The sequence below is a fragment of the Pleuronectes platessa genome, chromosome 6 (genome assembly GCF_947347685.1).
Source record: "Pleuronectes platessa chromosome 6, fPlePla1.1, whole genome shotgun sequence".
NCBI classification, from domain to species: Eukaryota; Metazoa; Chordata; class Actinopteri; order Pleuronectiformes; family Pleuronectidae; genus Pleuronectes; species Pleuronectes platessa.
In genome coordinates, this window is record NC_070631.1 from 6,610,044 (window position 1) to 6,632,773 (window position 22,730).

The 22,730-nt window shown below is 43.9% G+C and overlaps 1 protein-coding gene across 1 annotated transcript; it reads right to left on the reverse strand.

The window, feature by feature from the left end:
* Positions 1-1,134: 1,134 nt before the first annotated feature.
* dlgap4a (discs, large (Drosophila) homolog-associated protein 4a) lies at positions 1,135-22,466 on the reverse strand. The gene is made up of 12 exons (XM_053425298.1): positions 21,267-22,466; positions 20,645-20,883; positions 20,184-20,261; positions 19,494-19,641; positions 17,238-17,457; positions 11,351-11,368; positions 8,310-8,731; positions 8,118-8,215; positions 6,525-6,952; positions 4,909-5,000; positions 4,309-4,461; positions 1,135-3,595 (listed from the first exon to the last, which is right to left on the reverse strand). Exons 1-12 carry the CDS (start codon positions 22,464-22,466, stop codon positions 3,371-3,373), a joined length of 3,321 nt encoding a protein of 1,106 aa, XP_053281273.1. The 3' UTR covers positions 1,135-3,370.
* Between the last annotated feature and the right edge of the window lie 264 nt (positions 22,467-22,730).

Below are 22,730 nucleotides of genomic sequence, written 5' to 3' on the forward strand. Positions count from 1 at the left end.
GTTTTGCTGACCCTTTTTAATTTTGAGTGATAAAACAATAAAAACAACTGCACAAAAAAGAAACATGAGTTGCTTTGGGATCACAAAAAGAGGTTTTTGCTGGGCACTAATTCTGCTTCATATCCAGGAAAAACGATTAACAAGAATCGAGGTAATTCGTTTTTGACACATATCCAAGGAAGAACATGCATTTAAAAAAAAAAAATGAGTGGCATTCCCCTTTAATTCTACAGCTTTATTTCATACAGAAAATATGCCACATAACTCATTGCAATCACAAGTCTTTATTCTCTTAAAGGAAACTAGCCTCACAGTGTCTAACTAATACACCATTACATTAAACAACCCTTTGTAAGATATGTGCTTAGTTTGTCAAATTATATTTGTCAGTACAAGATCATCTGGAACTACATAGTTGTTGCTCATTCCCAGAAGCTGGATCACTGAGAGGACAGAAGCCAGAGAGTGGCTGTGTAGCCGGGGACAGATGGCTGCTATAAGGGTGGGTGCACAAGTCATAATGGGCTTATGATTCTCAGCGTGTTTCTGTCCATCAAGCGTACACATTGACCCAGTATTGATGACAACTTAAACCCACTTTGTCTCCGACTGTTCTGTAAATTCAACAAGAAAAAGAAGAAGATCGCAGCACTTCCACATAATCTGCATCCAGAGTTGCAAGATCTGGTCACCGTCAGTCCGTTTTGTAGCCCTTTGAAACTCAGGAAGTACTGGTAAACGAACCGTCTGAAGTTCCCTGATCAGGTCGTGCTCTCTTCAAAGTTCAGTATGTGGACAAATAAAGGGATCCAGCTCTCAAATGATATGAAAAAGAAGTGAGAGGACTTTCCACCATTCGTCAGTTATAAACTCCTACTTGCAGTACGTACCCTGAATGCCTCACACAGACTGAACACTTTCTTTGCAAGATCCATTTAAAGGAGTAATAAAAATTCACTGGCAAGGATCTAAGTGTATTTGTATATGTAAGAAGGCCATGCTTTTAGAGATTACACATTAATGACATGTCTAATACTAATGATTTATTTGTGTGTAATATTAACTCGGCAGTTAATATTACCGTCATGTGGATGAGAGCAATAAAAAGCGACAGCAAGAATGATGACCAGGACATGTAGCAAAGGGATGTTTAATGATTTCTTTGGACAATGAAATGCACATGTCCATTGTTGATGTAATACAAATAAGAGAATAAGAAAATCAACAACTTGGTTTTGTGTCAGCATTCCCAGCTCAACTTGATTTCTGGTTTTAATGTAAATTAAGGAATTCAAAATGAAGCATATGATGTCTGGAGTGTCACGCAAGGACTGACCAGTAGGGGGAGAGCCAGCTCTTACAAAAATAAAATAAAAGATGAGAAAAAACTAGTGAGTCGACCTACGACTGCTATGCCTTGTTCCACTCGTGTTCCCTTGGCACTTGTGTTTGTGTGAAAGAAAACTGAAACATGGAAACTACACCGGTCCCATGCTCAACGTGGAGGCATGGCGCATGTGGAGTGAGCTGATGCGGACACAAACAAAACTTCGCTGAGAATGCGCACACAGACAGCCGAACTCATGAGCAGATTAAATAAAAAATAATCACGTTTAAATAAAAGCTGTGTCAAAAGACACTGAAATGTTGATGATCGTTGTTGTCTTGGCACGATACGATACCCTCGCAGCACCAGTAACTTTCATAATTACAGAAGTCAAGACATATTTGGGTTCACCTCAATTCCGATGAAAGTCACAAAAGGCGTCAAATGACATTAAAAATTTAAATTAGAAATGTACCACAGTTATTCATTCTCAACAAACGGGTGGGAGCTCGAGCTGCTAGAAAGGAGCGTGAAGGCGGCGGCTGATTTGAGCATTCAAACTACGCCCGTGCTTCACCGAACCAAACCGTAGGTGAACGTAACTTTTCTTCTTCGAGAACACTGAATAGGTCTGGATTAATAAAATTTGGCAAACGGCTCAGTGCGTGTAGCCAGTTTATTTGAGGTTATATAATAAATAATCAATTCATAGTGGTTTTTTGCACTGGTGAGAGTTTAAGAGTTAGACCTGAGATTTGTTTTTTTTCTCCAAGGACAGTCAGTTCAGAAAGAAGATAAGCATTCCTCCTTCATTCTAAGAGATGTTTAGTTAAATAATTTAAGACCGGGTCACCTACTGCATTGCTTGTTCTAACATGATTATTGCTTTGTTATTCCATTTCCTTTCCAGTAGCAAGAGAACCCCCACCCAAATCACACGAAGTCTGGTGGAATGGGGAATGCCATATCAAGTGGTGAGCCTTGGTCCCCTGCATCGCTCGGGGATGCAGTGAATGTCAGAACGATCAGGCAAACAAAAAGGTGGGCGGACTTGATCTGAGGTGAATGGAAAGTGCAGTGATCAAGTCAACATGAGCCGTAAATGCATACATGTCATACATTCCTCTGTAGCTCACTGGCTGGACAGTCGGTCCAAAAACAAACAAATGTAAGACTTTAACAATGGGTTCTCACAGACACACAGACTGTGTAGTGAGCGCTCGTGAGGAGGAGAGGAGGAGAGGAGGACAGAGAGAGGTGGAGTGAACGATTGCATCAAGTGCTAATATATCATGACAGTACATGTACTCGATCTATAAAAAACTACCTTGGTACTGAACACTGACCTCTTTCTAACAAATAATCTGGTATACAACATTTACAAAATGAACATTGTAGTAGTGTGATATTTTTAATATATATGCTACTGCCTTCCTCTGGTTCTCTGCATTTTGAAACCTCTGAGTACATTATCGCCGTCTTATGATTCTGACACAGTAAAGCGTACACACCACACCCAACGAGGGGCAGCCTAATACAAACAGAGAACAGGAAGACTCTGTGGACAGTGAGTACACCTGCATGTGTGTCCTGAGTGTGTGTGTGGATGGTAGCTCAGCTCGTAAACCAGGCAGCCACAACTTGCCGGTAGACTCAGCAGTGAAGGGAGTTTTTAAGAGAGTAAACGTCTGGGATACCAAGTTTCTTCAGCCCACAAAGTACAGGATGTCCTTGCACATTTAAGACAGTCTTGATATACTTTAGGAGATAATAATCATTAATAATAACAATAATAACAATAGTATTAAACATCGGTCAATGTTATTTCTGTCCCATGGCAGCCGGGGTCATGATCTGTATTTTTCTGGATTGTTTCCGTGTGATCCCAAAGTTCCTTCCGTCATCAGCTGCTCTGCTATGAGGGATCGCCTCTGTGCATCCGTTGTGTGTCTGCGTGTTTGTCTCAGATCTGTTTGTGTGTTTGTGTCGATGAATGTCTAAAGTGAGTCAGGATATTCCTCGATCATTGGTGCTGGTTCACCCTCAGAGGCGGGTTTGGGCCTCGGGGACGTAGATTTCGATGCTGTCAGCGCTTTCTGTGGCGGAGTTCTGTCGGACTGACGCCGCACGCTTTGCTGCCATCAGCCGTTTCCTGGCTTCTTGTCGCTGCTTGTCTACAGCAGAGTCCACGCTCCTGTCCTTGCCCGCCGACAGCTTGGGCTTTGACTGCCTCTTTGGCACAGATGCTGGAAGCGGCTTGTTTTCATCCTGAAGAAATCAAATTAGAAAAGAGGAGGGATAAGGTACAGTGTGGAAAACAAAACCTTCAGTGGGATTGATATATTGTTATTTGTAAGCTTAATTAAAACTAAAGTAAAAATCCTCACATTTGAGAAGCTGGCATCAGCGCATGTTTGGCAACTTTGCTTGGAAATGCCAGAGACTATTTATCGGTGTTAAAAATAATTGCTCTGTTATTATCAATTCTGAGAATGATTAATTGGTTCTGGCTGGATTTACACTTAAACCTAATGACCAACACTTTCCTGGAGTGGTACATTCAATAAATTAAACCAAGGTGTAGGTGACGTGGGCCTCCTCAGAAATGTAACTACACATCAGAGCTACAGCAGCAATAGAGGTAGAACACGGGGAAAGCAACAACTTTGGTTGGCTGCTTGAGTTTTCTTTCAGGGATGTCACTCCAGATGTATGAGTGCTGAACGTCACTCTGTATTACAAAGTGAATGAAAGACAGCAAAAGCTATTTACTGCAGGGAATATAGAGCACTCTAATGTTGCAGAGGAGATATCAACACATGAAATCTGTCTTAACAATAAATCAAAATGTACGTCATAGTTTCAGATGGCGATTTTCCCTTTGACCCCATGTGTCAACATTAAATAAACCGCAAATTCCTCCAGCTCTGTCGGAGCTACTACCCGAAAGAACTTGAACACTCCGTGGCACCAAACATCACCTTCTTCTCTGGTTTCTCAGGAAGTTGCCAGTTGTTGGCTTTCAGTTGGTAGAGCTCGTCAAACTTCATGCTGATGTCTTCTATTGTGAGTTGAAGCAGATCCCAGAAGCCGGCGAGGTCCTGTGCTGTCGGTCGTGGGTGGGCATTCGCGTCCTGGGGAAAGGGAAAATGAATCAGTATTGACAAGTGGTAGAAACCAGAGAAGAAATTAGTCACATCCCTCCCCACAGATACACACACACACACACACATTTCCAGGGCAGCATCTCTACAAGCAAATAGATGAGAAAACAGAACTGACACTACTCAACATTCAGATTATTACATTCCAGCAATATTAGACCTGCGGTAGAGCGTCTGACAAGAAGGAAGAGCTGACAATTGAGTCAACTAAGCCGAGTGATCATCTCTCAGAATAAATTTGCCTGAATAAATCAGAGGATTTCTTGTTTCCGCTTCCTCTCTAAAATGTAATGTAATCGACTCCCGCGCGTCACTGTGAGAACGACAAATGATGTTGGCAGCGCAAAGTTTGAAAGCAATTGGGGTCAATGAGAATGTGAGAGGAAAAAACAAACGTGATGTGAAGGAGCCACTCACCAAGTTCTCTCTGCAGAGGCCTCTGAACTGCTCAAACTTCTGTGCCATGATGAGCTGAGCGCTGCCCACAGCACTGCGGATTGTCCCCAACACTACGAAAGCAGAGAAGAGAATATTATGAATCATCAACAAGGCGACAAGAATGAGCTTAAAAAAAACAAAAGCATTGGAGGCAAGAAAACCCCACAAAGAGGTCATAAACTGCTGTAGGATAGAGACACCAGTCCTTTTGCACTTGAGAGATACTGCAAATGAAGGGCTGGGGGGTAGAATTTATTCCCGTTGTCTGTTAATGAAGTATTTATGCGAACATTTACCGTGTAATATTCTGTGACAGTAAATGATTTCCTTAGGAGTAATTTATTGACTCAATCTAAGAGAGGACAACAAACAGCTCTTTATTTGGCTATTTTATGCCCTAATATTTGCATGTAAATGGAAATTCATAATTCAGGTCTACAGAGAGGTGGAGGAATGATAATCTGACTGAGCCTCGGCTGCTCGTGTCCTCCGTGCTCATTCATATTTAAGACACTGCAGAGATACATCAGCCTAAAAGCCTGAGTGGTATTCTGGGAGAAGAGAGAAGTGGAATGACTCTGCTGTGGCTGTATATTAAAGCTAAAACAAGGCTTACTCCCACTCTAACCAGCAGCAATACTGTGAGTCAATAGCAGGATTGAGCTGGTCACGTTTGGCCTCATTGTCCATGTCTGCATGGACGTCACCTGACCTACTCCCCTGTCTGTGAACTCCGGTAACAGGGACATCAATTCAATCCTTCATATCACTCACTGACAAGCAATTCACTTTATTACATTTATATTGTGCCTCAGTTTTTTTTATGTTTTATTCATGGCTTTTTTTAGATGGAAGACAACCGTGCCATCTATTAAATCTGGTGATATGAATGAATCCATCCACCTTAAAGCTTCTACAACTAACCGTTGCAACTTATATAAACTAAATTGCTCAAATGTCATGTTCTCTAGAAGGAACAAGGTACTGCCTCATTACACAGTACTTACAATTCAGGTCATAGGATATTTAAACATTAGCTGTACTTCATGTTCAAACTCAGCTCGGGAGAACTCGTTTCAGAAACAATGCTCCCCACAAAAAGGAATTAGCGATACAAATTTGATCATGTCAATATTTAATTTGAATTTAAAAGACTATACTTAAGTAATAGCAACTCAGAACTAACTCAGAAGGTCAACGGCAAAGTCTAGCCATTATCTGCACTACATTACAAAGTAGATATAGCCACTCTGTCGTGATCACGTCAGCTAAAGATAAACTGAAATTTACAACTGTTCTCCTTGTGTCACTGAAGCAGCGGGGGAAAGGGGGAATTGAACATATACAGACACGAGACAACAAATGACTAAACAGATTATGGTCCATTACCAGCATGCTCTGAACTGAATTACAGCAGAACATGATTTGCATGTGGCTCAAAATAAAGACGGATCGCAATCTCATTTGTGATTTGATCAAAACGAAGACATACAGTTTATGTAAGAAAGTATCTCAGAATGTGTCTGGATTTTATGCAAATGTATTAACGGGACCTAAATGTTTTGATAGCGACTTCATGTAATTATGTTACTTACCCTCCTCTGAGATCTTGTTGTCTTTGGTCTCCTGATCCATCTGTTGACACCAGCCCTCCATGCGGCCTGTTTCCGCCTGCAGGAGCTTCAGGAACCAGTTGCCGTCTCGGAGGCAAGCTGGCGTGCCAGTTTGAACATTATCTCCGTGGTTGCTGCAGTTTCCAGACTCCAAGCTGGGGTCTGGTGGTGGCAAAGAGGAGGGGTCCAGAGCCGGGTCTAGACTCTGCGGAGGGGAGGTGGATATCCTGGGTGGGGCTGAGGTGTGTTTAAGGGCCGGCTGTTCCATGGCTTTGTCCGGTCCGTTGGGCGCAGTGGTATTCACCATTTGACTATTGGTGCTGTTGGCTGTGTTGTTTTCTGTGGGTGTGGCATCCTGGGGCTCAGTCTCTGTGTTTTGTCTGGAGGACATGCTGCTTTCCCGGCTGAGACTGCAGAGACATGAATAAACATGAGCTCTTGAAAGACAGTTAAATAAATAAGACAATGATGCGATGCATCGAATATATTCCATGGAAACAGTTTGAGGTCAGCGAGTTTAGCTGACAGACGTTGGTGGCAGATGATGGTGCAGCATTGTGCATTTCAAAGAAGCACCAAGAAAAAATGGAAATTAGCGGCAAACCAGGTATAAAACATTAAAGCTCAGCAGGCTGCTGGCTTCAGAGGTAATGAGGAGGGGAAAAGGAAACAGACTGTCAAACCAATGCGATTAAGGGGCATTACAGAGTACTGGAAACGTATAAATGATCCGTTTCTCACTGTTTTCAGTTCACTACAGTCAAAGTAAGAGTAAAAGGGCATCAATCAGAGAGCTGGGCTGCTGTCCTGCTGCCAGACCGACTGCTGGTGAATGACCTTAACCGCTCGCTGGTGCTGAAGCTTCACCAGCAAAACAGAGTGTGTGAGCAGTTATGGAAGCAGAAGAACTAAAGTGCATTCAGACCCAGGCCTCTCAAAGGGGTCAAAAAGGTATCGGAATATTATAATGTATTCTGTTTTCACTATATTCATATTTGGAAAAAAATATGAGTATATATAATGGTATAATAAGTATTTTTAAACCTTTATCCAACCAACAATGTACCACTGACTGGAAGAAACTGGAATATCTGTTCACACCTTTTCAGACTCACTACAGCCATTTTCAGACATTACCTCTGGGTAAAATCCGGAGATTTGGCTACGAAGTTTACTCGTAGTTTGTCTTTCACACATGCACAACTCAGTTGGAGGCTCTGTGCACAGACGCATTCACAACAGCCAATAATCAAATTAGGTGAGAGGCTGCACGGCCGGGAGCAGCAGGCAGAGGCAGGAAGTGACGCATTAACTCCGCTACCAAGATCGTGTTTGGACATCTGCGTTCACACGTTGACCTCTTTCGGAGAAAATACAGAGGAGCTGCGGAGACCAGTGCATGTCTGAAAGCAGCTTAGCAGTGAAACAGGAACATTTAGATGATCAGTAACCTACAAATCCTCACCATGTCCTCCTTTGCAACATCTTTTTGAAGACTGGATTACACATTAACCATCAAATCATTACTTATGGCTTTTCATTCACTGTTAATGTGAAGTGTGAGAATGTACTTACGGCCTGCCGTTCTCCACTTGAACTCCAATTGACTGAAATTTTAGGGGCGTAGTCAGTGATAGTGGTTCCTCTCTTGGATTTGGAAGTACGCAATCCACCTGAACAATCATTGATGCCAGAAAAACAGTCAAATACAAGCTCTATCTTTCTGCCAGTATGAAGTGTCCCACTACAGAAGTAGACAGCTCTTACCTGAATTCCTATTGAGGACAGTTTCCTCTTGGTTGCAGTCGGTGGCTGCTCTAGGGTGACGAGAGAGCTCAGGGTGTCATTTTGGGGTAGGGTAGAAGTGGAAGTGGTGGCGTTGGTGACAGTGATAGTGGGAGGGAGGTCACGAGGGGCTGGAACAGGAGGAACAGCAACTGCAGCGGGTGTAGGGGTCACAACAGGGACAGCAGCTGGTGGAGGCTGGGTCCCCTTCGCCAGACTGCCTGTGCGGAGGCTACAGAGACTGTCGGAGGAATTGCTGCGTCCTGACTGGCTGTTGGCCTCACTGCCACGGTCAAGGTACACGTCTTGGGCGGACTCGGTGCTGCTCTGCAGTGTCACTGAGATGAGGGGCTTGGAGGTGGTGCGGGGTGGAACTGGAGGCGGGGCCCTCCTATTGCTGACTGCTGGCAGAAGAAGCAGATAGAGAAAAGAGAGCTGAGCATGAGAAACCTGCTCTTTATCATCAGACTTCAGAACGAAAGCAGAAAGCCATAAAACATAAAACCATAAACATCTGAAAAACAAACATGTACTTTGCCCTTATTGCTGCCTCCATTAGGATGTACTTAATGCTACCTCTGCTACCCTGTGAAGCTGCTGGATGCTGTGCTCTATTGACATCTGTCTCTATGAGGATCTTTGCTTTCATGCCAAACCTTCACAGACCCTCTGGGGACCGTATGACAGGACAACTCTGTTCCTGGCTCAGAGCACTTTTGAGGGAAATAAACTGGGAACTAAAATGTTCTTATTGTGATTTCCCTGTTTGTATTCCTCCTTAATTTGAAAAACTCCAAAGATTAACAAAGTGAAGATTAGATGAGTGACACCGCAGTCACCCTGACGTTTTGTTAATTTTGGATTTATTGTTGCATGGTATGTCTCAGTGGATGAAATGGGAGATATGCAGAGACAAAAGGAGAACAAAATCTCCTCCATGCCTGTCTCTGAAATAGAAGATTTGCATATTTAAAGTTTCCATCTTGCTGCCTAAGCGATTAAACTTTTAACAAAGAAAATTGTAATTCTCTTGTTCACTGGATTTGTTCTCTCATCCCTTGCGTTCACTCCCGAGCTCTCACTCTCTCCAGTACATCCTCTCAGCTCGTCCATAAGTTTAGGCGACCTCCGTCCAGATAAACATGAACCACTCGAGAAGCCTGGAGCAGGGACTACTTGGCGCATGGAACTACAATACAGATATAAGATTCAGTTTCTAATTCCTCTTCTTGAAACATGGGTTGTTTGAAAACACCCCATCGCTAAAAAATGAAACATATGTACATTTGTAGGGATTGCATTAATCGAAAAATATTTTTGACAAATTGGCAGCGACTCTCTTCTGGCTCCCACCTGCTGCTCTCATAAAAGTATTGTCAACCACAACAAGACGCTGTTTCAGAATAGAGGATTTAGCAGCTTGAGAGAAGTTGGTAGAGACCAAAATCAGAGCACAAAGGATGTACGTTCTTCAGCAGGCCAGAAATATGACTGCACTTGGATGCTAATGTTGCCCAATAACTGCTTTAACCTCAACTGTGACAATCAGAATTAGAGAAGTCACCAATTCCCACACAGTGAAAACAGCTATTCAGAAGGTTTCACATTCTGACACTGACACACAATCCTTGGATTCCCAAACTCCTTCTACAGGAACTAAAAATGAGGCCTGAAAGTGGATTACTAGTGAGTAAGCCCCATCTGACTCAGAGACCAGCAGTGAGACTGGTGCCTCTTTTCCTGTCATCAGTCTGACTGCAGGGTTGTGGTGGATGAGACAGAGTCAACTAAAGTGAAGCAACGTAGGAGAGCAAGGAAAACCTTGGGCTTTCTTCAAGAGTTTGTGGTGGTGGTGGTACGGGGGTGGCAGATGCTATTTAAACAACTCGCTGACTGGTAACATTGCTGACTGAAAGAGCTTTAAAGCACAGAAAATACTTTTGCCCCGTTACAGTGTTCAGTCTATAAAATTAGCCGACCCAAGAAAGTAATTTAAGAAATTCAACAAAATATATTTATTCTGTCCAGCAGCGGTTTCAACCCAAGCAGCAACCCAACACCCTATAATTGTGAGGGCTCTGCACTTCCGTCATCAGCCTGTGAGTCACGGCACCGGCAAAGCCTTCATTAAATCCCACAAACACACACAAACACGGCTGTGGAAATCCACTCCATGTAGATCACATGGAGGGACCTGACCTGCAGGGACAATCTCACCTCAGAGAACATATCCAGCCAACAGGAGAACATTTATTCTGAAAGAGCGATACACTCCTTGTGGTTGTCATAGCTCAGATGCCCAACATTCCCAACGTTGATGTCTTATCACACCCCCAAGTCTTAACACATGTCCAACACTTGTTGTGTCTTCGAGGCTGCAGCGCATCACAGACATTTACACCGAGTTAGATCATCTCCTCGAAGCTAAATATCCATCAACAGCTGACCACACAGGAGCCATTCTTACTCCGCTCTACAATAGCCCGATTTATTAGCTACAACAAGTAATGGGTCATAGTGAAGTGGGCTAATTGCAGATTATTCACACCTTTAGCTAACAGCACAATCCATTTCACTGTCAGAGTGCAATATGTAGTGGCTGGCTCTATATCCCCTGGCCATGGAGATTGAGCCAAGCAGGGATCCGTGCTGCCCAGACCCTGGATCTCTAGGACAGGGCCAGCACACAGCCTCCAGCTGAAACATTTAATTCTTCAGATCCCTAAAGGTGCTTAGTTGCTGTTAAAACCCTGGTTGTTGAACGCATGAATGACCGACAATTTAAAATAAAGCTGTGAATTACAAAAGGTGGTGTTATAAGTTTTCTCTGCTGCCAAATGTGATTTTCAGTCGGAGGCAAGCGGAGGTGATGGTCACTTTTTAAGAGCTTCATCCATCATTGTGTTAACAAGACATTTTTAATATGCCCTGAGCAGTGGTACTTCATAAGGGCAGACTGTACTATACTAGCCTGCTATAAGAAGAGCTAGGCTAGTATGCTAACTTTAATAGAAGCAAAACACTGATGTCGGTTTCCACCGCTGGAGACAGTGCTTCATGAGTAAAGGAATCAAGTTTAATGCAATGTTTTGTAATTACGCAGCTATTCATGCTAACGTTGGTATGTCCTGAAATTATTCTACAACCGTTGCAGGTTATTGCGTCAATTTTTTTATCTTTTGTTGTTACAACTGCAACATTAACAGTGAAAATACAACATTTACATTACGACCCTGCCACTTAAAGCAAGATCCCTATGCATAGGCTGGACTTCTATGCAAAGGCACTATGTTACTATGTTACTATGATACTCGACTGGCCACATTCAGATAAATGAGAAGGCTGCCTTTTTTCCTACACTAGTCATAACGCAGCCTCCCTTTCCTGAGTGACGCACAAGGTAGCACGTAAACAGACTGACAGCAGCTGTCTGACTCACATAATTCAGTGACCCAAAAGCTTTCTTCTACTCTCAAAACAATTAAGATCAATTAAAGTGCTGTCAACACCCCTATGCCTATGTACCACTATACCACCGTGAACACATGTTTAGTAAATTGCCTCACTTATGCTAGCTATGCAGTCTCTGAGGCAGGATATTCTCCGGCTCCATCAGCAGGTTTGTCTGTGAGCTATCGGATGACCACTAATGGATCCTCGACAGCCGACTTAAACTTGAGTTAACATGATCGACTCTTTTAAATGCTGTTGCCATTTGCTAATTTTTTACAAAAACAGAACATGATTTTCTTCTAGTGGCCGTGTTTGGGTGTTCTGGTTTGGGATTTAAGAAGTCTTGATTACTGCTGAACTCACTCCTGAGTGGATTTGGCTTAAAGTTAATTAGGCTTGAACTGTTATTTTTTTGCAGTGTTTCACATTAGTTTCTCCTGAATTACACACAAAGCCGTATGGACAGTGTTGTAGCTTATTCTGCATGAACCTCAGTGAAACTGGACACGAGCCAAGTATCAGGAAAAGAGGTGGTGATAGAAGCGCTGTTGAAGATTAGCAGTATCATTGTAAGATAATATGGCAGGCTGACAGACTGTGGGAGTCGTAGACTGAAAGATTAGACTGGGACACATGTCTGAGGATGACTCCTGACTGATCATTTCGTTTCTGTACATTCACATATGGGCAGATAACTGGCCTGTGTTGAATTCACTTTCTAGGACAACATTTAAGAACAGTCTCCTTAGCCTTAAAACCTATCTCCTTGTCCTCACAATGTTTTTGTTCTTCCGCTTCCCTTGATCTGACAAACTCAAGAGGTACGAGTTAAACAAATACAAATCAATGAGCAGAGACAGACATCCTGACAGAGAGGTCGAGACAGAGAGACAGGCCGCCTGCTGTTCAGGAGACAATGCTGACACACTAATAGAAAGAAGCAACCGTTTACACAACACACACCGAAACAATGACAACACAAACTAAAAATGACGTAGAAAGAACAAACAGGTATGATTTCAACACCAGTCGAGCAACTTGTTTAATCACATGAATGTTGGGAGTTCCTAAAGCAAGTAACAGGAAAACTTAAAATAAAGCACTTGCCTTGAGCACATTCATTGAAACCGAGACACAATCCAAATGACTTAGTCCACTCTTTGCACTGCGTGAGTCCTGGTTTGTGCATGGCTATCGGGTGCATATGGCGATGTCCTTAAGACCTGCTGTGTCTCTAAGTCTGACCTGTTGGACGGGGGCAGCGGTCTGGGTTGTTGCCTGAACAGCTGACGTTAAGACACGTGAGAAGTTCTTCTGAGGTCAACAAATCAGGAGAGGAGGCTGGGACTCTTTAACACAGCATGTCTGAGCCACTTTGATTTTGTTTAGATAAAAGAAAGACAAATACGACACACAAATAAAATCAAACAAAGGGTTAAAAGCACACAGCTAGAGATTTATTATCTCAGCTTGAAAGCCCTTTCAAAAATAACCTCCACAAGCAAGCATTTGGCTTTTGCAAGCTCCAGCATAATGGTGGGTAGTGTGGTTAAAAAGTAAAACCCTGCCATTCATCAGTACGGATGTGAGGATGTGCTTCAGACACGCAACCTCTTTTCAATCTGTCATCAAATCGAGCGTTGTGGTTAAGTTGCAGAGGACAACGAAAAAAAACTACACAAAACAAGACAGTGATTAGAAGAGTGATTGTTTCTTAATCTGCCCGGTGTTTTCTTTCTGTGAATCCTTTGATATGTACATGAAAACGGTGGTTTGTGTAACCAACACACACCACAGCAGGTAAAAACGTGATGTGTGTTGGTTACACAAACCACCGTTTTCACCGTTTCAGGCTACCCTCATAACTGAATAGCCGGACAAAAACAATATTAGACACTTATTTAAATATGTCCTTAATAATGAATTTATAATCATAATAACCGCTGATAAGTTATGGACTTCTACTCATCAATTAATCATCTATTTGTTTAAGTGCAAAAAGTGTATTTTACTGTACGGCACAAACAGCATCTTAATATATACTCTGAATATTTTCTTTTCACACAAGCTGATAAAAAGTACTTTCATAAATCAGAATGTCACGACTCACGAGTGCAGGAAGTGGACAGTTAACTATGTTAACGCAAAGCTCCACACATGCAGAAATCATCAGGAAGCTGGTGTGCTGGAAGCTGGTGTCCTTACTGTGAAACTGCTTCACCCATTCAGTCAGAGTGAGAGAGAGATTACCTCATCAATGAGTGCGTTGTGACTCACGGCAGTGCACAGACAGACGCATCTCGCCTTGTGTAATATGTTGCTGGATACAATGAACACGCCTCGTGGCTACATAAAGCTTAAAGCCAGTGATGCTGATGGTACCCACCCAAACAGCTGTTCAGCAGCCTGATGGGAGGTTTCCAAGCTCTTGGAGGATGGAAAATTAAAAGCATTGGTTAAAATAAATCAATACTACACAGGAAATCTCCCGGTCGATGACGTCTGAGTGCATAAGACAGATGATTGGATCTTGAGTGCCTCACATTTGTTTTGTGAGCACATCCTTCTTACGTCAGGGGGTCCTAATAAAAGCCCAGCAAAGTGTCCTAACTGCAGAGCACTACAGAGAGCAGGAAGCTGATCAATTATTGATGATGTCCTCAGGTCTTAGCACGTGGTAGCAGGCTGCTCAGTGAAAAAATGGTCCATGCCACTGACTGTAAATCAGAAATAGCCACTGCAGTGGAGGTAGAACATCTTTTCTGAAGGCAGCTTTCAAGACAGAAAGTTGATCTGCACACGCCACATGGGATTTAAGACACGACTACTGAACCACTGAACTCTTAAACCACATTTAAGGGTTCTCTCTCATCCATCAATGAGAACAATGTGTTAATGCTCATTGGAGCCATTAAGGAGTAAGCAACGAGTCACCCGCAGGAGGAAAAAAGGGCTGAAACTTTTTAACGAGTCTTTAAATGGGCCGGCTGGTGAATCATAGCTTCCTCCATGCCTCTGGGCTCGCATCACTGTCACATGGATACGAGAGAGGAGTCGTGTAACGTTGCAATCGCCTCATTTAAACCGCTCATGTTCATTTATAAACCCAATCGATACCCTCCGCTAGTCCGGATTCCTCTTGTACGAATCAATTCAGGGATGGATTTCTGATTTTAAATCGATCATCGGTGTGTGTGAATTAGGATTTTTAATCATCTCTAAATCCAGCTGATCGATGACGTACAGGCAGCTTCTATTAGCACATGGCTTCCAGCAGCGATGGGTCGTGATCCAGCGGTAAAACAAAGTGAAAGGTTCGGCTGGAGTCGCCGGGTGTGGAGCTGTTGACGCCTCGGCTACTGTTAGCTTGTGCTAGCAGCCAGTGGACGCTCATCACAGGCTCTAATCGCTGGGTAACGTTAGCCCGAGGCTTCACATAGCAGACGTGTGGGTGAACCAACAAAAGAGACGCTGCCACCGGCGGCTCCCACCAAAGCCTCGGTAGCTCCAGTGTAACCAGTGTAACCACCGCAGCAGCTACAAAACCACCATCACCACCCCACCATCCTCTTCTCATCACAGGCGTTTCATTCCCTTTCTTCATCCACGTTAGCTAGCTTGCCCCAGCACCGCGTTAGCTTGTGCTAGCCTCGCTGTTGCTAACGCGCCGACAGCGGCGGACATCACGAGCAGCGGCGCTCGCGCTGATAAGAAGGCGACAGGAAGTCTTACTGTTTAATGGCGGCGGGTAAAAATCCTTAATGTTCCAGTTCATTCATGAAGCGAAGGAGAGACGCGGCGGCGATCAGCGGCGGGACTCGCACCAGACGCTGTGAAGAAAGGATCCGAGCCACACGCCCTTCGCGACCAGGATTGGAGTCCACGTTTTCGCCGCTTACCGCCCGACGCACGCGATTGGTCCGCTGGGCTCCTAGCGCTAATCGGTGAGGCGGGCGATTGGGTCAGAGTGGCGTTGTGTTGTGGACGCGCTCATCGCGGTAGGTGCGCTTCATTTCAGTGCCTGGACGCCGAGGGGATCACACCGGAGTCGGTTCAGACATAAACACGTCATAAGACACGGGAAGGCGCAATTATAGACAAAGGTTTTTTTTCATCACTTTGTCATATTTGTCAAAAATATTGGACAACAGCGTTTTCTTAATTTTCAAGCGTGAAATAAATAACTAATTTAAATATGCAGGCCGATCCTCCTCTAGACAGGGCCCTTTAAAACACCAGCTACATGATTTAATTAATGTAACATTACCAGATATTTGCACCGTTAATATAGGATGTTAGTCATGAAGGCCAGTCCAGCTTTCAGCTTAAAGGGATAGTTCATCCCCAAAAAAATGTAAATTCACTCATTATCTACTCACCACTATGCTGATGGAGGTGGTGGGTGAAGAGTTTGAGTCCTTATGAGTTTCAGGGGTTAACAGTGTTGCAGCCAAATCCAATATAATGGAAGTAAATGGTGACCACTTCTTAAAACGTAAGAAAAAAAACAGAAGAAGCCTCGACACTGCTCCTGTGGTTTCATCCGAGTGTCCGTAAGCCAAGACATTCAAATTCAACTCGGAACAAGATAATTTACACCGTGTTTTTGGCCTAAATGTCCACTGTGATCCACACGTGAACACGGCTCCAGAGCAGACATTTAGGCTGAAAACATGGTGTAAGTGACCTCGTTACAAGTTACCGACACTTGGATGTTACCGACTCTTGTTTTTATCCATTTGAACAATCGGTCCCCATCTACTTCCATTGTATTCGGCTCCATCGTCAAAGTGGTGAGTAGAGAAATATTTATATAATATAAAGTAAAAGACTGGTTGGTCATCAGAGGTTAAAACCAAATAGAGTAAAATGTAATTCACTTTAATTTAATGTTGCTGAATGCATTTGCTTTAGTGTTCACACAACCTCTTTAAACAAACCCTAACACAGCAGTGTATTTATTCTAATACATTCTCGTTGGTGGAGACATTATCACACATGCTGCCCTGGAATCAAAGCTTTCTTTGACATGGGATGATGGTGGAAATTTTGTCATAGATCATTTTCATTACTGTATTTTTCATACAAATCATGAACTGGGTTTCAGAAACATTTCCTACAAAGTACAGTAAACGCTGAAAAACGATAAAATAAAAAAAGATATTCGACAACATAAACTATTTCCAACAAAGTATACCAAAATAAAGTTAAACCAAAGTTATACTGTCTGTGTTTTCTTTGTATTCTTCTTAACCAGAATATAATTTTCAAGTGAATATGTTTTAAATTGTGGTTTATATAAGTGATGTAAAACCAAAGTGTCTTATCTATTTCAAAGGACAATTAACAATTAACCCTAACCCTATGATATATGTCCTGTATTTCCTCTCTTTCAGCGAATGCTTTTTGTCGTCTATGTTCAGCAGCAACTCTGCCTTTCCTGTCTCTGGTACTCACTGGTGTCGGAGCAGTAGCTGTAGACTGCAGCGGTGGGCGGCGGTGAGTCCGAGTCCACCGAGGCCGTGTCTTCATCCTGGGAGCAGCCGGCCTGGATGGCCCGCAGGTAGCTGTGGCTGCGCGACCGGAAGCACGTCGGCGTGGGCAGATCCAGGGCCTCCACTGCCTGTGATTCCCCGTCACAGTACATCACCGAGTGCCCACAGCCCTGCCCGCATACCTGAAAGAACGTGTGCAAACTCACACGCTGTGGGCAGAGGGCAGTCTGAGAAACATGCATTCTTTATTCCCAAGCGGTGGAATAAGTACACAGCAATCTTTCACTTCAGCAAAAGCACAAATACAACAATGCAAAAACAATTACAAGTAAGTCCTCATTCGAAATCCTATTTAATTAGAAGCACAGACATATTATCAGTCAATTGTACTTAAATGATCAAAGGCTATGACTCATTTTGTTTTATGTGACATTATTAGTTTCTTCATTCTCATGCACCGCAGTATAAACATGATTAGATCCCCTCCAAAGGATCATATGATAGGGGATTGATGTGGTAAGAATGAGCAAATTAAAACCTTTTTCTACTGTATTTAATATTTCATATACTTTGGTCTCTTTGGGTCTCATAATGAAACCATCTAAGACCTTTAAAATGGAATTGCTAATAACACCTCTGTGTCTTTTTTAAAGGGTCACAGAGAATTTTACTGGTAGAGGAGGAAAGTTTTTCAAGCTTGAGAAGTCCCCTCACACATTGTACATAGTTGCAGTGTAAAGGTGGTTTGGCCGATCTCCAGTTATTCAACACTATCTGCTGAGCTAATATTGACAGAAGTGCTAAGACTTCACACTGTGCACCTGTGAGTGCAAACACTCCAGGAGCTAATCTGAGAAGCAAGAGTCGTGGGAACTGATCGTCTCTCCTTACTGAAGGTGATGGAGAATGTTTCAAACACGGCCGACCAATCAGGTACAAGATCTGGGCAGCTCCAAAACATACAGTACAAAGCAGCAATTTTGAAGTACTTTTACTTCACTTGAATGTACTTGGATCATTCGTAGTGAGATAATGAAACAGTGTAAACAAAATGAGTTATATGCATGTTATAATGGCTATTTGTTGATTTTATTTAAAGTTAAGGTATTAATACTAAAATAAATGGATCTTAGATACTGTCCATCACCACATTTAAAATATTAGTTAAAAGATTTCATGGATATGAAGTTATAACATTTTAAAAACCAGTGTTAAAGTTGTGTACATAATTAAACCTGATACATGTTATGACTATTTTTAAATCTTGGTTCAGAGTCAGAATAAAAATAATATTTTCTGCAGCCTTTCAGTGAGCGACCAAAAATAGCTCTGTTTCAGTATTTCTTTGTTCTGAGGCTTTGTCTTGTCAAGTTATGATGGGCTTGGTCTGACATGTTTGATAAAGAAACATGAAAAGAAGCAGCACACAGCCAGCAGCAGTCTAGTTATTTTTATGTTTGGCATTTCACTGTTATATATGAACGTGTCGTGGGTGGAACATAAACGTGAATAATACTCCCTCAAAAATCACTGCCTCCGTTTGTGGTAGTTTACAACCCAGACATGTTTTATTCTGATTTAACTGTCATCTTCAAGGAAATAGAATCTCTGAATCCTAATGTGATGGATGTTTAAGTTCCCATGTGCTGTACAAATACAGACTGATACCATCACTTGTAAAGGTTGTTTGCATTAGTCTGGTGTGTGATTCTACATCGTGCTGATGGAGATATACAAGCTCCCTCAGGTTTACTCTGAGGCCGATATCCCACTTTGACATTCTGCAAACACGCGCAAGCTTTAAAAAAAGACTCCACCCCCTTATTCCCAGCTGGTTGATTCATAACCCGTCTCTGGGCTGCCTCAGCAGACATTGCATATGTTTAAATATTCTCTCACAGAAGCTTCAACCTCAGAGTTGTGTATTTTTTGCTCAATCCCTTGTGACCATATCATAGATCACACATACTCATCCCTCTTTGGGGGTCACAGGAGTCAATAAAAAATTATCTCATTAGCTTTTTTCTAATACTTATATAAGCAACCCATAAAGATTCTGTTGTGGAAACATCGGTTGATAATCGACTTTAATCGACAACTCTTGAGTCTGAGTCCAGTTCAACCCAGGAGAACGTTGACCCCGTGACATTTGCCTGACATCAGTGTACGTGTGATATTTGCCTAAACAGTGACATGTCTGATAACACCGCAGCCGTACCTGAGTGCCCGAGGCTCGGCCCAGTGTGGCAGAGCAATGGCTGAAATCATGGTTCCTGTGGCGTGCCGGGGCCTCCAGCGGGCTCACCAGGCAGTCCAAGTTATCCAGGCTCCGATTGGTCGCCAGCTCCTTCAAGGACGGCAGCGTGCTGTGGAAGAGAACGTGACAATCGGACGTCAGAGTCTGGAATAAGTGAGGGCTGTGTTAACATGATGATAACCAGGAGAAACTTGAGATGGCACCTGGGTAAATTCAAGTTGAATACAATCGAGATGTGTGGATAAGGGGTATGTGCTTGGGGTTTCGAATCGCAGGACAGAGGAAACTGATTTCAGAGCTAAATTTGTTTTATTTATAAATTTACTCTCTGGCTGATCTGGGAACAATCTGTTCAGTTTCCTCTGTTCTGGCTCACCTATTTAGTGTGAGGGAAGATATGTGCACAGTAAGCAGCAGGGTGTGTTTGAGTGATTTCCATGGGGAAATTTGCATGTTATGAAAACCAGGGCTTGAGGAAGCAGGTGAGTGTTAAGTACCAACACGCCACGCACAGGACCTGCAAGGTAAAGAGATGGAGAGGAAAAAGCACCGGGAGGGGTTAGACAAATAAAGGTGGCGGGGTCATGGGGGTGGGGCAGGTGAGGTTGGGGGGGCGGGGCCACACTGCCTGCCTGTATGGATGACACTGACCTCAGATGCTGCACAGAGCATGCACTGTGCAGAGGAGACCACAGATAATCCTCCCGCATGAGAGCGTAGTAACGCGGCCTGTCCGTGTGGATGTGGGGGGGTAAAACACACGGCACAAATTTCACCTCTCGCTTTTTCGCAGCAAATGAAGATGATACTGTGCGTCACGCCCTGTCTTCTCCCATTAAGCTGCACCTCTACCTCCATGACTTGAACCCATTAACTTCAATAAGAGCTGCTGCCCTTTGTGACTAGTATTCATGACAAGTTGCTGCCACCTGCTGACGACCTTTGGGGACACGAGAAAAAAAGCTGATCCTCACTATTTCAATAAAATATACCCCTTCAATGCGTCTTTCTTTTCGAAGGAATGTAAAGTAAAAGAAACACAACTATGGCAAAACAATAAAAAGGTTATCAAGGAAAAAATTGACGTCTATTCTACGTGTTCTATGACTCACTTGCGAGGAGGCGGTGGCGGCTGCTGCTGCTCGCTCAGGGAGCGCTGGGTGGCCTTCAGGTAGCTCTGGCGTCGAGCAGCAGATTTGGGGGACGGCTTGGGGCTTCCCTCCGAGTCCTCGCTGTCTTCCAGGTCCCCCATAGCTTTCACGTAACTGCCGCTGCGCATCCGTCGACAGGGGATCTCGGTTCCCCTGGATCGGCCGCGACCCAAAGTTCCTGTCCATTCACCCAGTGGGACCTAGATTAAAATGCATATATATACAGTTGTGAGACCATCAAACGTTGTAATATATACATTTCAGTCGTGTTTCTTTGATACTGCATGTCTTTCATTGTTTGTGTCAGATTTTGACTACTTTTGTGAACTAAATATGATTCAGAACATGTGCAGCAAAAGAAAACAGGACTGGATTGAATGTCAAGTGTAGGCGAGTATGGACATGAGGATAAAGTGTATGTGATAAATAGAATGAGGGTCAATCTGACAGAATTATCAGGACGTTTCCTCAGGAGAATAAATAAAACCGACAAACCCCAGAGAAATGAGGGAAAATAGAAGAATAACCATGCAAACTCACAAAGAGGATGAAGATGAAGATGAATACTCACTATCCCTCCTACCTGAAGGAACTGCTGCGTCAGGTCCGGGTGACATGACTTTGTTTTAAGCAGGGTCCTGTTGACTGTAGCAGAGCCCTTCTGCAACACTTGCCTGGCCTGGCTGAGGGTGAGAGTGGACCAGGTGCCCCTCTTCACCATCGTGTCATCCTTGCTTCCTCTGGTTCTTCCCTCCGCATCCTTGCATCCTACCTGTGTCGCCTGGCATGCCAGGAACTTGAGGTCACTGCTGCTTTTCGAGGTCTTGAGAGGATGCGCAGCAATGGTGTGGTAGCCCTGTGGGATGTGCCTGGGGGGAGCCTGGCTGTCTGACACCGCTCTGCCAAGAGTCATCATGGTCAGCGGGTTGCGGTAACCTACAGCGATAGTGCCAGCTGTGGTTGTCTCAGTGTCCAGGGCATCATCCGAGTTCCAGAGGGCTAGTGCATTGGGCCTCGGCCTCTGCTTTGGCCCCTCGGTTTTAGCCCTGTCTTTACTCTTGCTCCTGCGGCTCTGTCTGCCCCCGTCCTCACTAGCCCCTGTGGTGCCAGTCATCCCTCCGACAGAGCGCCCGTTTATGCTGCCTTTTATTGCAGAGTTTTCCAGAGACTGGGACTTGGCAAATAGCTTCTGCACAGAATGCATCAGGTGGCGTATTCGTCCTGGGCTCTCACTGCGTTGCTTGGACATACGTCCTCGATGAAACTGCAGAGTACTGAAGCCATCATGCTGCAGGGGCAGGTGCCGCTCCAGCTGATCCAAGAGGTTGGAAGGTAACCGATTCATCTTTGCTGCTGCTGCAGACGATATGGTGGCCGATCCACTGGTGATCATGGGCGCACCAGTGAAGCCCAGGCCTAAGCCCATACCCATGGACAGGGAGTTGGATAGATTACCTGCCCTGTTGCCTTGCCCAACTCCACCACCAGCCAGACAGGCCTGGGAGCAGTCAAGCTGGTCGTTCTGGGAGGGGAAGTGCAGACGCGGGAAGGTGCTGCTGTTGGACATCTGGCTGAAAGGCAGCAAGCAGTCAGGTGGCAGGGTGGTGGGACTGGTGGGGGAGCACTGGTAGAGATGGGGGTCCAGAGTGCCATAGTGGTTAATGGTGGGGCTCAACATGAAGGAGCCGTGAGGGTCCGAGGTGAGAGGACAGAGAGGCTTCTGATGGCATGGTTCACACGAGTCAGACAGGTGACGACTGCGGTTGGCTCCTAACCCTTTCATGGTGGCTCATGTGTCGTCCTTAGAACATGTCTCCAGTCAGAACGGGTCTATGGACCTGAAGGACTCATCCTGCGAAGAGAGAGACACAGAAATGATCCATTAAACACTCAACTGTCTGATTTGATGCTGCTATTTAGTGCAAGGTTGCATTCTGAATAAACCTTTTAAAACGTGTACAACCTGCCAGCACTTGCTGCTTTAGACAACACAAGAGCGCAAACCTAGATAAACCACACAACAACAACATAACTGTGTTTCCACATA

What these genes read in the sequence shown, in the direction of transcription:
- dlgap4a (XM_053425298.1), bottom strand. Translation starts at nt 22,466, where the DNA reads ATGAAAGGGTTAGGAGCCAACCGCAGTCGTCACCTGTCTGACTCGTGT. An exon ending in TGACGCAGCAGTTCCTTCAG is followed by an intron (nt 20,884 to 21,266) that starts GTAGGAGGGATA and finishes ATTTTAATCTAG; the next exon opens with GTCCCACTGGGTGAATGGAC. An exon ending in CCGCCACCGCCTCCTCGCAA is followed by an intron (nt 20,262 to 20,644) that starts GTGAGTCATAGA and finishes CCACACGGACAG; the next exon opens with GCCGCGTTACTACGCTCTCA.